Below are 17139 nucleotides of genomic sequence, written 5' to 3' on the forward strand. Positions count from 1 at the left end.
TTTGATGGTTTTTACCACAGGTTTGTACTGAAAATGCTTATTGTGTAGTGAAATAAAAGTCTTGAAAAACCTATCTCTGTTGTGTATAAATATAGTATATTTTTAAAGAGATAGAAGATAGAATATTTATTAATTTATTACGAACGTGTTGCGTGGTATAATTAAAAATAAATAATGGGATCGAGTTTTATTCAATAGTCGATATACATGACTTGTACGACGTACCTATTTACGGCATAAATTTGCATTTTAAGGAGCGCAAAATTGTAAAGAGGTATGAATGTGTATTCATACACTTAATCTATACATATAATAAATCTGTAGAAGGGTCAATTCTGTACATTGAAAATATTGAAAAAATAAATACCAGGGGGTGTTACTGGATCGATACCAAACCCAAATATGTGATTTAAAAAATTTTTGTCTGTCTGTCTGTCTGTCTGTATGTGAAGGCATCACGTGAAAACTAACAGTTGGATTTCGATGAAACTTGGTATAATTATACCTTATTATCCTGGGCGTAAAATAGGATACTTTTTATCCTGAAAAAATACGTAGAAAAAAATTAAACTTCATTTTTCAGTTTTATCCATAGACGTTGTTCTGTAGAGCCGCGAACACACGTTGCGTATTATTATAGGCCTAGCCGTATTTGGGTCCAATAGATATTTATAAGATGTCAGAGTTACTCAAAATGGATAAATAAACCATCCACGCGAAGACCGACATCCGCGCGGACGGAGTCGCGGGCGAAAGCTAGTACATTGAATAAAACTAAACAATTAAAAATTCTTAGACTTCGACTATAAATAAATCTGTAACTTTTAACTTTATATCATTCCGTTTCTAAGATAGAGCTAACAATCAAAATTTATTTTATTGTTAATTGAGGATCATGTAGGGTAGGTATTTATTGATTTCAATTATTATAACAAAACTTACAAGCGACTTAATGTAGAGCACACTTCCTTTTAGATTTTTATGATAATTTTTAATTAATTAATAAATATATTAATCACAAGCTCTTTGGTACCAAGTTAATTCATAATTATGTTAAAGTAAAACCAGTTTTAATGATATTTTTATTAAGTAAAGTTTTCGAATTAAAAAAATATACAATCGGAACTTTTAATTCTGATTTCAAGTTTTAAATTTGGAACGAAATGAAAAATTTAATTTACAAATCCATACTAATATTATAAATGCGAAAGTAACTCTGTCTGTCTGTTACTCAATCACGCCTAAACTACCGAACCAATGTGCATGAAATTTGGTATGGAGATATTTTGATACCCGAGAAAGGACATAGGCTACTTTTTATTGCGAAATATGTACCACGGGTGAAGCCGGGGCGGACCGCTAGTAATCAACAAATGATCGCGGCAGTGCGAAGAAGCCCTATCAATAGATACTATGTACTATATAATTTATCACATAATTTACAACAGTACAGACAGAGACTAGACGTGATTGTATTTAGATTATAATATCTATTTATATCTCAGCTGTTGCTTAGAACCAAATGTTGAATCGTAATACAATGAGCTATGGTTTATAATCGTTTATCAATGGTATGTTACACGTGGTCTCTACATTTTAGGTTATTTTGTGAATGAAATAATGTACAATGTGATGAGCGGAAACTTCTATAATGAATATAAAATTATTAAAATTATAATTAACTAGCTTACCGCCCGCGGCTTCGCCCGCTTTAAACGATTTGAGATTTAAACTATCCTATCTCTCAAGTTGGATCAAACTGCACATGGTGTGCGAGGAGTCCATTGAGGACAAACATTGTGACACGAGATTTATATATATATATATGTCAGTTTTTGAAGTTAGCTTTAGATTTTATATTAAAATTCGTAGCATGTATTTTTTTTTTTACTTCAAAAAGTCAACATTACGATATTAATTTTTTGTAAGTTTTTGACTTGGTACTTAAATGTGCTGAAACTAACAATGTGTTGAAATTATTAACGGATTTTTAGCTCGATTTATTTAAATGCTGATTTTTCTAAGCAAAGAAAATCACTGAGGAAAATTACTGAAGAAAATACCAAAAACACAACCAAAAACATATTCAGGTTTAATTCAACCTTCTTATAATTAATGTAACATGTTTACACATTTCTATTTTCGTATAAATGTTAAACATTAATGATTTAATGGCGACCATGTCTCATTTAGTGCTCGAGTAAATTTCCTAGATAAGCTGGCCTTGGCAGTGGGTTATTTGCCAATTACAGGCCATGTTGAACGTAAGGAATGAAAGAAACAGTTGTTTCTTATCGGTTCTTGATATATTTTATTATAGGTGATATCGTGAAAAAATATAGAAGTTGGAAAAATGATGAATCAGTTTTCTTCAAAAAGTATGTAATACTATTTATAATAAAAAGTAAAAACGATTAAAAATGTAAGCAGAAAGTAAAATATTATAATCAATAAAATAAGGCCACTTCAACCGATACTAAACTAAGGTTTAACAAACAATGTGACAACTTTTAACTGTAACTGTGTCGTCATGGTATCTTAATGAAACTATCAGTATAGTATTTATTGTAATCACATAAAGATGTCAAAAGTTCAAGACCAAGTAATCAGTTGATTATTCGTTACATCATATTGTAAGGTATTGTCGTAGGTTATCTATGTTTTAATCGAATCTTAGTAAATAGTTATCAATATTTTTTAAATTTTTTGATAGAAATTTCATTTTTTTTTTCGTTACAGTAGTCAAATAGTAAAATCTTATCGCTTAATTAATCTAACCCTTGATACATAACGAAATTAACACTTTCCCTAAACCAGTTACCCTTTCACAGTGCTCGTATATCATATTCCGTATTCCAAAAAATGACCATATTATAAATATTGCGGAACCCTAAAAGGGTTGACGAAGCCAAGTCATTCAACGGAAGCGTTACAACTGTGGACGTAATTAGATTTTAACTTGGCTTGATTATTTGCTGTATGCGCATATTTTAAATGAAAATGTATGTGGAAAATGAGGTAAAGAAACAAAAGAATTTGAACAAAAACTTATTCTTTATTCAGATAAAGAATAAGTTTTTGTAATAATTGACAATGATAATTTTCAACGGTTGATGTTGGGTTTATATTACAATAAATGCCCTTTTTTTTCGATTAACTTAAGTTGTCTAAATTTTTAAAATTTACACATTATGTAAGAAAACTAAAAGTATATCAATCCCGATCGTTTAAAAAGAAGTTGTCTTCTTAATGCCTATGAACTATGAAGGCTGTCGTAATGGTTTTGAAGGTAACCTAATGAAAATGATGATTGGATACAATTTTCCCGAGTTAAACAGCTGTGAGTCGATTTAATTTTCTAGTATATTTACATCTGTTAAGATTTATGACTAACTGAATTTGACCTTCTTCCCATGGACATCACGGTCAGTTTCCCCACATTTTTCTTTCTCTACCATCTCTATACTTCATGCTATGAAAAAAAATCTAAAAAAATGTGAGAATGGCTTAGCGATTCCTAAGTACACTCAAACCACACTTACACAAGTACTCAAAATGCGGGTTTTGGTCACCGCAAAATTGTATATGAAATAATAAATATATAATCATTGACGTCACGAGGCGTGATCTATTCCGGTCCTGCGGCGCGTGCGCGTCACGCCTTGTATCATTGAACTGTCAGAAATTGAGATGATTCTTTTAGCTTTATGTACACATACGATTGATATGGTAATTTACTATTTGATGAGTATATAAGTGATGACAATTGTGCAATACGCCGTATTATTTCATTACCTACATGATATTCGTGTTTACTTTTTAGTTTTTTCTTATCTTTTTGTGACATACCTATTCATGTGTATTTAGAAACATTAGATTGAGGTTTATTTTGTTATTTTGACTATTGCTAACATTGAAAAGAAAATTTATAATTTCCACTATTCATAAAACTAACATGTATAATGTATATTATGTTATATCTCTCTCAACAGGAAAATATATTCTACCCATTGATAGTTTTTTTGTATCTATTGTTATGTAATTTGATGACGATAGCGCTAATTTTATAAATTTCATTGAAAACTGATTTCCACGGTTAAAACATTAACGTGAACGTCACGATTTATACGGTCCGATGTTCAATGGCGTTATACATCTCTATTATAGAATACATGTCGTACATAGGTAAAAAATACTTGACTTCCTAACAATATAATAAATCCGATCATTTGTTTGAAAATATATCTTTTGCTCTATCATTTTAAACTACCTTTGCATGCACCTATTATTAACCGTATGACTGCAGGGAAAAATAAATACTTAGATGATTTCGTGCTTTTCATATAGGATTTACCATATTATTATGGTAATGGAACATAATACAGGCAGTATTTGAGAATCAAGCCGGCGAATTCACGGTCTGCGCTTAGAATATTGTAAATTTTTAAGAAAAAATAATGGTCTTTTAATTCGTCTAATGGGACATTTAGCCCAATGTTTCCTGGTTTTAGACTTTTTTTATACGAATGCATTGAAGACCCAATTTTATAAGTTCTAAAAGACTTCAAAGTTCAAACATATTACACCAGGTTTTGGTTCTCGTTTGATAAAAGTGGATAGAATTTCCGTTAAAAAATTAAATGCGTCAATTCATTGACGTACAGTCTCCGCTAAGACATCTTCGGTTATTCTAGGCTAATTACTTTATAATACGGTTATATATGTTTTCGGAAACACGTGCATTCATAATTGACGTTTTGGCTTGCTAGCATGTATTGGCATCGAAATTCAGTCTGCAATACCATGTTCAATTTTCATTATCCGATGTTGATAAACACGCGAAAATCAATAAATGTGCACTTAAAATTATTAGTGTATTTATTTTTAGCTCAGATGCATATCTTACTGATCCTACTAATATAATAAATGCGAAAGTTTGTGAGGATGTGTATGTGTGTGTTTGTTACTCTTTAACGTAAATACTACTGAACCGATTACAATGAAATTAAGCACACATATAGAGGGTAACATGGATTAACACATAAGATAGGTTTCATCCCGGAAATTCCAATCCCGGGCGAAGCTGCGGGCGGAAAGCTAGTATTACATAAATAAACTTGATTTGACAGCTACTTTATGACAATGATCCAATCTTTGTAGCATCTTAAACGGCTGTTTAAACGTCAGTTAGAAAAGTGGTGTAATATCTTCAAATAATTCCAATATGTAATAATATAATAAATAACAATAAATAAGAAACATGATGAGATTTTAAGGTAACAAAAAAGTAGCCAATGTTCTTCTGCGCGGTTCCATCTATCGATATATAAAAACTTATCTGAATCTGATGAGTATTAATTGCATGTTTTTTTATCGAACACAACAAAATATACTATTAATGTAATTTCTATATAAAGCAAAATTAATCATAAGCTCATATCTTATCTATTAATATTATTGTCATAATTATTTATGAATCAATTATAATCCTTTATTAGTGGAAATCATGCTGATAACATGATTAAGCCGTATTTGGATTAACTTGAATTAAAGTCGAAAAGAATAAACAAATAAAAAAAAATGTGTGCGTGTATACGTACTAGTGTACACACGTAAGAAGTGAAACTTCTTTTTGATCTTATTTTTCAAAAAATAATTTACTATATTCTACTTTACAGAAATACGTCGAATCACGCGTGGTAGGGATAAGAAAAAGATTGCGCGTAACGGAAAAGTGTAACGCGTAACGAAAAAATGTTACCTACACTAAATTTTTTTCCAACCCCGATAAAGAAGTTTCACTTCAAAAATCTTATAGAAAAGTTTATGAAAATTATATATCACGTAATACTGCTTTTAAACTCGCTTTGAATAATAATTAAAAGAAAAATGAAACAGCTTGTAGTATAATTAACAGGAAACCAAAAAGTTTAACTTTTTTACGTTTTTGTATTCCAATGATTGAAGATTGAATCGAAATAATATGATATACGCCGATGCAATCTTACATTTCTCTTGTTTTATTTTTCAAATTGAAATGCCTTTCGCATCTCGTGAATCCTGTTTTCTGTTTGCCTGCCTGTTCCTGTTCCATTTTTTGTTTGACTTAAAGTAATTATAAGCTACGTTACAATGTAGAGTCAAATAATTATTAATTTATTCATAATTTCAATTGCGTTTCGTATTTTATAGTTTAACTAGCTGCTCCGCGCGGTTTCATCCCCGTGGCTCCACTCCTGATGGTCGTAGCGTGATGATATATATCCTATAGCCTTCCTCGATAAATGGGCTATCTAACACCGAAAGAATTTTTCAAATCGGACCAGCAGTTCCCGAGATTAGCGCGTTCAAAACTCTTCAGCTTTATAATATAAGTATAGATTTCTATAGTAACAACCTAGATCGTTTGTTAAATCCAAAAGTTATTGTGTATTTGCTATGAATCAGTCGTATTTTGGATGGCACTCCAGTGTCGTCCAAAACTCAAAGATAATTTTGTATATCTTTTATCAACAATGACGCTTGCAATTATGCGTCACACACTTTATTCAACGTATGATTTTTAGAAAGAACCTTGTTAATATGCTAATTGACTTCGTTCTTTCTATATTCCTGGGAACATTACCTCTTTAATGTCAATCTATCGTCTTGAATATTATTTGGTATACAGTGGCGTATCAAAAGAATAGGCAGGTTATACACCAACAATAATATATTTCGAAATGGATATGGCTACATCTCGCTCAGTCGCCTAAACGATTCGGGTTCTTACTTTCTGCCATTCTGGAGCGTATACAGCGCATCTACAACTTTGAACTTTAGAAACATCGAAGTCAATACGCCTTTATGCGAATAAACATACAGTTCATTTATAAAGTTCCATCTTCCAGGTGGCCTGGGCACGCGGCACTGGGTGACGTTCATGCTGTTCCTCGGAATGGCCAACGCATACATCATGAGGACGAACATGTCCGTCGCGATCGTGGCGATGGTGAACCACACCGCGCTGCCCGTCGACAAGGAGGCTATGGACACTGAGTGCGGGGCTGTTGATGGCAATTCTACTAAGGTGGGTTATTCTAATAAGGGTAAAGGAGAAATAGGAATAGAGATCAATATTAATAAGGAGAGCTGTTGAGTTAAGAACGTTATAGAGATGGCTCTATGTAGAGCTATTCATGATACTAGTGTGTACAGTGTAAATGAAGAAGAGTCGCTCTACCCAAAATCATCAGTGCATCAACAGCCGAATTATGTAACATTGGTAGCTAAGATGTAAATAGATGGCTCTTTGTAGAGCAATACTTGAAAGCTGAGTGAGAATTCAGAAGTTTCCTTCTACCGAAAGTCATTTATCAAAGTTGATCACAAAGTTCATCAACAATTAGCAACGAACATGAGCTATCGGGTTGTGAAAAGGTGAATGATGTTGTTAGAAAAATACTTGATACTAGACTGTAAATTCAGGAGTATAAGGCTATCAAATGTCATAAGTTCATCAACAATTTTGCTACTATAATGTGCCGAATTATGCAACATTTAACATTGGTAGCTAACACGTGAATCTTTTTAGAGCGAGTAGAGTGACACTTGAAACTAGAGTGCCAATTCAAAAGGTGTCACTATACCAAATTAGCAACTAACATCAGCTATCGGGTTGTTACGATTTAAAAAAACGATCTGTTTTTAGAGCGACCTTGTAAACCAGTAATTAAGGTTACTAAAGATATGTCAAAAATCATCCGCATTAATATAGCATTAATATTTCTTAAGGGGAGCTATTGGCTTTAAGCAAGCTATTGGCATTATAAGCTGTTTGAAGGTTAAAGGATTGAATCTTTTGATGAGAATATTGTCATCACTTTAAGTATTTTAATTTAATCAGCAGGATACATTAACAGCCTACCTTTTCTTTTATCCTGGTAAAGACTAAAGAATTTATCTTCCGCTTATCCTTACCTTTTATATACTTTCGCATTTATTATTATGAATAGAAATAGAAATTCATTTACATATTTACTAGGTACAACATGCTTCATTACGAGGAAAATTTTCTAATACAAATCTTCCTGCATGAGAGATACAATAAAAGTTTTTTATCTTACAATTTTCAACTGAATAAAACACCAAAATCCAGTACAAATACGAAATGTATCATTGTTTGCTTGTAACTTAAAAATGTGTGTCTAACCTGGTTTTGTTTTACAGGAGGTGTTAACTCAAGATGGCCAATTTATTTGGAGTTCCACACTCCAAGGCTATATTCTTTCATCATTCTTCTATGGATATGTTATTACTCAGATTCCCTTTGGTATTCTGTCCAAAAGGTAAGTGCCTAGATTTTTCAACTTTACGTTTTATTTTAATTAAGAGTAATTTATATACGAAAGTTTCTTTGTTTGTTATATTTATGTCACAAGTCCTGAGAATTTAGATTATTTTCATGTATCAGATTTTGATAAAGTAATATAATATAATAGGATTTATTTAATAATAAATACTTGATCTAAATATATCTAATTAGTAATTAACTAGATAAAACTACAAGCAATCCTAAATGATTGATTATATAAACGTTATCACTTTGAAATCCTTATTCCTATTTACTTAGATTAATTTCATTATGATTGATTGATGATACTCATAAAAACTCATCTACTTTTATTTATTCCGCGAATACACAATTTCATTTAAACACAGCTGAGGTTGTATAATTTCTAAATTTAGTTAGTGAAATAGCAGCCAAAAGAGCTAAAAACGTATCACGTGCGTCGGTTATACTTACATAATGTACTTACTGGAAAAAAGTAGTTTGAAAATATTCACTTTCAAAGCTTTTGGCTAGTCAATTTATTGGATATTTTCTATACAGAAATAAAAGTTTGCGTCAATGATGCAATGTGGATTATATAAAGCAGTAAGTGAAGCTTCGATCGCTCTTTGAATTTACGAATAGTTTACGCGAATGGTCTGAGTTATATTTTATTAGAAGAATCTGTGGTCTGTCTATATCTATACTCTCAAATTTTGCCTATTTCGGTTAAGACTGCTATAAAATACGTGTCCACCAAATTTCAGCCAAATTCGTTCCGAAGATGTATAACGCTTTCACTCAGTTTTATGAATTAGAAACGGTAATAAAATTATATCCATTCTAAAGTGATCACATGTTGCCATACTAAAGATCAAAAGAAGCTCCTCTACTTTCTATCCTTTGTCTTCTTTTCTTCATTGCATTCTATACGTTAAGAAGATGGCTAAGTAACCCTTAAACTGTCCACAAGGGAACTCCGCTATATTTCTACATTTTGCCTATATCTTCCTTTTTTCGTGATTGTCTTCTATAATACTTTCGTTTCTTGTCCCAGGTTCGGAGCCCGTCTGTTCCTCGGCGTGGGAATGTTGATCAACTCCGTTTTTGGTCTGCTAGTGCCAGTGGCAGCTGAAGCTGGCTACGGTTGGCTCATTCTGGTCAGATTCATTCAGGGTTTGGGAGAGGTTAGTATTCTATATATTTAACCTATATGTACTTCTGATAGAGAGCTTGGTAAGGTCTTTAATCTTTTTCATGATTTGATAGACTTTAGTGATAGATTTTTTTTTTAATTTTTAAAGGCATCTTTGAAATTATAAAATAAAATGTAAAAAAAACTGTTCAGAAGTTTAATTTTAGGTAATTACTTTAATGATTCAGATGGAATACCATATATTGTTGGTAACTGAAGAAATATTGGAAATAAACATATAATACCTATGTATTGTGTAGGAAAAAACTGTCTCAATCAATAATAGCGATAGTTTGCAACGATTACTGTCTAATTTTATTTATTGAAATATCCAGTTACATATGTTATTAGTTAGAATAGTAAATTGGAACATTTCATTAGTTTTATTTGTTAAAATTTACTTTCGTCCCCAGGGTCCCATAGTGCCGTGTTCACACGCGATGTTGGCAAAATGGATTCCGCCTAACGAAAGGAGTCGGATGGGAGCAGCTGTATATGCCGGTAAGCACTCTTATTAACTATTGAAATATTTTTGCCAACTATTTTGATTGATTTTTATTCCCAAGTTATCTTCTTGACAGGTTCTTTTTCAACTAACCCATATTGGAAACAGTTTTTTAAGAGCTCTTTTCTTTCGAGAAGACTTACCTATTCATAATTTCTCATTAATTCTACCTTCTAGTATTGGTACTAGAATAAATGAGTTCTTGGGATCTCAATCAATATTGTTGCTTTAATTTTGTCACTTATTCTCCAATTTTAAAATTCTTTAAATATTTTTTAACCAAATATTCCTTTATCCTCAGGTGCCCAATTCGGCACAGTAATCTCCATGCCGCTGTCCGGTCTTCTATCAGCATACGGTTTCGCCGGCGGCTGGCCTTCCATCTTCTACGTGTTTGGGCTAATCGGCACAGTTTGGTGCATAGCCTTCCTGCTGTTTGTATCTGAGGACCCAGAACAGTGTCCAGGTATCAAGGAGGCTGAGAAGAAGTATATTTTGAACTCGTTGTGGGGCGCTGCTGGTTCTAGCGTGAGTATTTTTTTAATAATATATTTCGTTATTATATTCTTGCGGATGAATAAAATATTAGAATTTTGAATTTGAAGAAAGTGTTCTTGTAATAGTGAGTGGAATTTAATGCTATCTATAGGTATTTCTTTAGAAATTATGACATCGATCTGGAAGAACTTACAACAGGGAATTCTTTAAATTTCTAAAGGAAAGGAAAAAATCGCATCGAAATATTACGAATTTTTTTTTAGTTATAGAACAGTGTTTCTAAATACTTAACCACATTAGCTTCACTATTTGTACCAAAATTTATTCCCCTTAACTATACCCTGTATCAAAATACCCCCTTAAAGTACAAGACAAGACTTATACCATTGTAACTTATCTATCGTATCGTAGTATAGTACTATAATATCTATATTTTCCAGTCACCACCAATCCCCTGGAGCAAGATCCTCATGTCCATGCCATTCTGGGCCATCATGTTGGCCCACATGGGACAGAACTACGGGTACGAAACGCTGATGACAGAACTGCCGACGTTCATGCGGCAAGTGCTGCACTTCTCTATCAAGGATGTGAGTATTTTTGGATGAATCTATACTATTATAAAGCTGAAGAGTTTGTTTGATCGCGCTAATCTCAGGATCTACTGGTCCGATTTGAAATACTCTTTTGTATAGCCCATTTATCGAGAAAAGCACCAAAATTTCGAAACCTCAGACCAATAAAAAATGTAGAAAGAACTGTTGCAAAATATTATCTAGTACTACAAAAGTTATTAAAGAACAGTGTTTTAGCATATGTTATAGGGTGCCTAAATCTCCCATCATACTTTTTATCGGTCTGAGTTCAAAAATTATATTTGGATTGTATGAAGTTATTTTTTCACGTTGTAAAAATACTGATAAGCAAAACCGTCCTCCACCGCGGTGCACCGCTTTGATCTTAAATTGTCAAATTAAATTACATTGTGGTTGACAAGCTCGTTCGCGCGCAAAGTAGCCATTAATCACGCGGGCTGTCAAAAGGTCAAGTGGCGGGGTCAAGTAATTGTACTAATCAAGCGCAAATTATGAATCACGTCTGTGGTTATGAAATTCAGTTTTACAGATTATAATATAAATTGAATAAAATGGTTTAATAATAAATAGTTATAGAATTCATTTGAATCACAAAATTGTACTTTTCAACTTTTAAATCTCTAATGAGAGAACCTAACTCTACATGTAATACAATTCGTAAAGCAAAATCGACCTAATTTTTTAAATTACATTTTTTGATTCATTGAATACGTAGCATATTATTATTAGTCTTTGGTAGAATATTATTATTAGTCTATGCTTGAATATTAATAAAAAAAAGAAAATTAAATGAGGTTCTTTTATAATCTTCCATACGGGGTCAAAGTCCAAAGACCTCAAATTAAACAAAAATGAGCTCTACATCCTTGTTATAAAGCGGAATTTAGCATTCCTCGTTCCTGTTTCTAATTTTAACCTAGACTCCCATTGACTGCGTCAAATAGCTCACGTTTCAGCGTCGACGTCACGATGACGTCAGCAATTAATAAATAATTACACATAATCGTTTGTTTGTGTGTTTTTTAATGATCAAGTGGATTTCTAGGTAAATTACGCAATGTAGCCTACATATTATTACCGTATTGGGTACACGTATCAATGTCGATACAATTGGCAGATGAATAAACTATTTTTTTAGGCCGGTAAGATACTATACAATAAAATATACAATAATATTATAATACTTATACTTTCTTCGACTTATCCATGAAGGATTTTATTATTCATATTTTTTTTGAACAAGAAAAAAATTCCAAATGCAAGATGGCGCGAAAAAAGCGCGAAATAATTACAAAACAGTCCATACAATCCATACTAATATTATATATGCGAAAGTAACTCTGTCTGTCTGTTACTCAATCACGCAAACATGAAAATTGGTTCAGTAGTTTAGACTATTGAACCAATTTTCATGAAATTTGGTATGGAGATATATTGATTCTCGAGAAAGGACATAGGCTAAGTACTTTTTATCCGGGGAAAATGACGAAATCCCGGAAATCCCACGGGAACGGGAACTATGCGGGTTTTTCTTTGACGGCGGAAATCTAGTAATACATAAATGTAAACTAAAATAATACAAAGTCAAAAAGTTTATTGAAATTCCATAGACATTCACAATAAAACTATAAACTATGCTAGTTATTAGAAAAGAAGAAGAAGTTTAAATAAATAAAAAAAAAAAAAAAAAATATACCGGCCGAATTGATAACCTCCTCCTTTTTTTTGAAGTCGGTTAAAAAATCAGCGAACTTTATAAAACTGTATATCCGTCATGATTAACATATTGTATATTTTTATAACATACATTCAAAATTAATTTATAATTGTCTTTAATTTCAGAACGGTTTCGTCTCAGCGCTCCCATACCTCTGCATGTGGTTGTTCTCAATGTTCATCTCCGTTGTCGCCGACTGGATGTTGTCCAGCGGTAGATTCAACCATACACAAGTCAGGAAGATTATCAACAGTATTGGTGAGTGTTGCAAAACCGCGGGAAAATATAGTTTTATCGTAGTATATTATTATTAGTCTGTGGTTTTATTAACCCTTTTTAGAAAATGCCCTTGATAATAATAATATGTCAAAAAATAAGACCCATGCTGGCCCTTTTTAAAACGAAAAGCCCTCGATATTATGTCTAAATACCTACCTATCAATTTGCATTCCCTACTTTAAGCTAATCGATTTGAATGTACATCCCCTTCAAGTTTTGTTGTGACTTGTGACAAAAATTGTGTATTAAATTTGACGATTACAGTCTGTGTAGGATAAAAATAGGGTACAATAATTTATCTTTTAATATTAGCACAAACTTTTTACCAAGTAATGTAACTAAAGTCTAAAGCTATACTCAGAAACGGCTATATCGCTTCTTTATTAAAGTGAAACTTCTTTATCGAGGTTGGAAAAAAAATGTAGTGTAACATTTTTTAGTTACGCGTGACATTTTTCCGTTACGCGCCATCTTTTTCTTATCCCACGCGTGATTCGACGTATTTCTGTAAAGTTACATATAGTAAATTATTTTTTGAAAAATAAGGTCATAAAGAAGTTTCACTTCTTACGTGTGTACACGCACATTTTTTTACAATTAAATCCCTTTCCAGGTGAATACGGTCCAGCCATAGGTCTATTCATAGCGGCCAACACAGGCTGTGATCCCGCCGCAACCGTCGCCATACTCGCTGTAGGTGTTGGTCTCAACGGTGGTATCTACTCCGGTTTCAAGGTGAGACATGGTTTAGTTATTTCTTTTAAATTTACTAAGCATTGTTTGTAAGCCTTAATGTAAGCTATGTCTGTATGAAAGTTTATTCTAACTGTTTTCGACTGAAGTACGAAGTAAACCGACTGACAGCGAATTCTCAGTAATTTCTCATTTACCTTTTCGGTACGGAACCTCCCCTTTTACCCTTTGGGTACGGAACCTTGAAAAATTTTGTGTCTTTAATACTTTGTCATATACAGACACAATGATAATCCTTAGATTGATAATCGCATAAAACTTATTAACAGAACAATCAAAATATATCTTGAATTAATTCCTTCAACCATATCGATTTTTCGTCCTTATACTCTTACAATGTTTTTAAATTTAGTTTATTAAAAATCGATCTAATTATATTTTTATCAAATTTATATCTAAATAAAAACTCCTTGTCCAGGTGAACCACTTGGACATTTCACCGCGTTTCGCTGGAATCCTGATGGCATTCACCAACTGCCTCGCCAACTTGACCGGTCTACTGGCTCCCATCGTGGCTGGATATATTATCGAAGGAAAGGTAAGGAAAAATCATTTATTACTAAAGTATGAAAAAACTAATTTGATTAAAAGAGAGCAATTTACGTAGTTAATTGTTATTAGGTAAAATTAATATGTACATATAATAAATAATATATAATATAATTATAAATAATATAGATAGATTTATTTTTGAAGCAATAAAGTACAGTAACACTATTTCCTTCCTGTAAATTTATTATTAAAGCAACTAAGCTTTTCTATAGATAAGCAAAACTAATCTACGATTATTTCTTCCAGCCAACACAAGCACAATGGAGGAAAGTGTTCTACATCGCGGGCGGAGTCTACATATTCTGTGCGACGTTCTACAATCTATTCGGTTCAGGAAGGCGACAGGATTGGGACAACCCCGCCGAAGACGAAGCGATCGCTAAGAAAGCCGCAGATAAAAAAGCAATGAAGAGGGCCAAAAACGAGAATACAGCGGAGACCGCGCAATAGATTAAAAAAGCTCGGCGGACATGACAGATCGACGAAAAAATGGACACATGACAGCTGTCAAAATATCGGAGGGAATTTTTTCTTTTTTTTTTGAAGATATACTTTTTCTGTGTGGTTTCGAAATTTAAAAAAATATTTTCATGATTGTCACGTTCGCCTTAGCTGATAGTGATACGAGTTGCAAAGTTTTAGAGCTTTTAGGTGAGACTGTTAGCTAATTATTTTCTTTACTTCTTCTCTTCCTTTCAAGTGTAACGTATTTTACGATAATGCTCTCTCGTTCCATCGTATTAAAATACTACGGTAGAATGAGAGAACATGATGAGAACCATCTTTCTGTACTCTTAATTTAAATTTTTTAGCTGTGAAGCTAAGATTCTTTATAGAACAGCATTTAAATCAAAATTATTATCTACTGTCAATGCTTCAGAAAAATCAGACGTTACATTTGTCTATGCATACAGTCTATAACCTGGTCAATGTGTTTTGTTCACAAAATACATGAAAGACGCACATCATTGGGGCTGTGATATCTTGAGTAGTTCTTTGGACTCGTATCATGATTATTTATTAAATTAATTTAGTATTTATATGTAAAAGTATTATAACGCTTGAGTGTGTAGACGAATGCGAGGTGTGTGTTAATAAAAATGAACTTTTGCTATTGGTAACTTTGTAATCAAAGCTTTAGGCCGCTATTATATCATAGAAAATTTGTCTATGATGTCTTACTAGCGAATAAAAATTGAAAACCATTTTAATATACAATGGTTATATAAATATAATATGAGCCTAAAAGTTCATTGAATATTAACACAATAATTTGTTAAGTAAGTGACAATGGGTCCAACTGTTTTAATGTTACCGTCCAAGCCAGTGAATTTTCACAATCCTTGCACTATTCAATTTAAAGATCAAAATTAAATGTTACCTATTCGGACTATAAATAATTAACAGTGTGGATTTTGATAAAATATGCAGTTACTCGAATACAAAAATTTTGAGCAACACGAATTTTTTCAAACTTAGTAGATTTTTTAAGAAACTATTTTTTTAAAAATATACGAACTACGGAGCCATTTTTTATTGTACTGCACAAAGGTTTTTGCGCCACGACCAAAAATAATATTGTAAAGTATCATTTCGTGTTGCTCCACACTCTTAACCATAGACTAAAAATTTTAAATTTCGAATTACGAACTCTACAGTCTGTGCTCTTGAGTTAGTGCCAAACGGTAATTACCTATTATTTGAATTTATTTTTAATGTTTAGTATTCGCTTTATGCAAATGTTAATGCGTTAGTTATGCAGATAATATAAGATGTAAATTATTTATCGTTTTAGTTTTATTTTACGCATACCGTGCTCGGAGCTGATGTGATCATATTGTTAGTGTATTTAAGCTAAGTTTAGCTTATGATATGCTAAATTACCGTAGACAAATTTTATATTCATTTTAGGATTTTGTCATAGACATAAAATATATTCTAAAATAGAGCTTTGTACCAATTTATAGTATTAAAATATATCTTCTGAAATTGCCAATGACAGGCAATAAGAGTGCCTCGTAATAATATTGTCGTCCAAAACTATTTAAACTAGCCGTGTTAAACATGGCGCAACAATTCTGTATAATTCCTGTAACTATTTAAATGCTTTTAAATTTTTCAAGAAAATAAACGAGGTTTTTAAGTATGCTGACTTTTTATTTATTAATTTAATGCAGAAATCCTATATATTTAAACATAATCCGTGTTTTCCAATTACAGCACTAGAGCGCATTATGCGGCATAATGCTTAACGTTGAATGTTCCAACTACAGCAACGCTTCGCACATTCGAGCACTCTAAAAGTAATGCGCGTGAATTGATGCATGCAATCGATTTATCGTTAGGAATTATTAATTGTTGGAAAAAAATTTAAAGCTTTCGTTTCATTGTAGTTTTTTCGAAATAATCAAAGTTAATTCAAATTGTGTTAAAAAAATAAATATAAGTATGGATTTAGGTACAAACATTGAAAAAAATGTTAATGAAATAATCAAAATCCAAATTACTTAAAATAACCGTAAATAGTTTTCAACCAATTATTATGTATACCACTTTCTTAGCCAATATTCACTTCCCTGCTGGCCCTTTATAAAATATCTTAGCCATTCTCGAATCAACCTGAAGAGACAAGAAAATTATGTTGAATCATGAATGACAAACACACAGAAGAAAACTCGACCAGATAAATGAAGGGATTGAAATTGGCGCCTTCCTATTTATCTCTCTCACATA

The 17139-nt window shown here is 32.1% G+C and overlaps 1 protein-coding gene across 2 annotated transcripts in view; it reads left to right on the forward strand.

Moving 5' to 3' along the window:
- The window catches only part of LOC123696141 (putative inorganic phosphate cotransporter), a 53051-nt gene extending 36499 nt beyond the window's left edge, over positions 1 to 16552 (forward strand). For both annotated transcript variants that reach the window (XM_045642180.1, XM_045642179.1), the window contains exons 2-11: positions 6891 to 7069; positions 8209 to 8327; positions 9369 to 9498; positions 9920 to 10007; positions 10313 to 10539; positions 10950 to 11099; positions 12948 to 13080; positions 13715 to 13836; positions 14273 to 14392; positions 14653 to 16552. In XM_045642180.1, the coding sequence (XP_045498136.1) occupies positions 6891 to 7069; positions 8209 to 8327; positions 9369 to 9498; positions 9920 to 10007; positions 10313 to 10539; positions 10950 to 11099; positions 12948 to 13080; positions 13715 to 13836; positions 14273 to 14392; positions 14653 to 14856 (1472 nt within the window). In that variant the 3' untranslated portion in view covers positions 14857 to 16552. The remainder of the gene's footprint in view (positions 1 to 6890; positions 7070 to 8208; positions 8328 to 9368; positions 9499 to 9919; positions 10008 to 10312; positions 10540 to 10949; positions 11100 to 12947; positions 13081 to 13714; positions 13837 to 14272; positions 14393 to 14652) is intronic.
- The last annotated feature ends 587 nt before the right edge of the window (positions 16553 to 17139 follow it).

This window comes from Colias croceus, chromosome 12, assembly GCF_905220415.1.
Source record: "Colias croceus chromosome 12, ilColCroc2.1".
Lineage (NCBI taxonomy): Eukaryota > Metazoa > Arthropoda > Insecta > Lepidoptera > Pieridae > Colias > Colias croceus.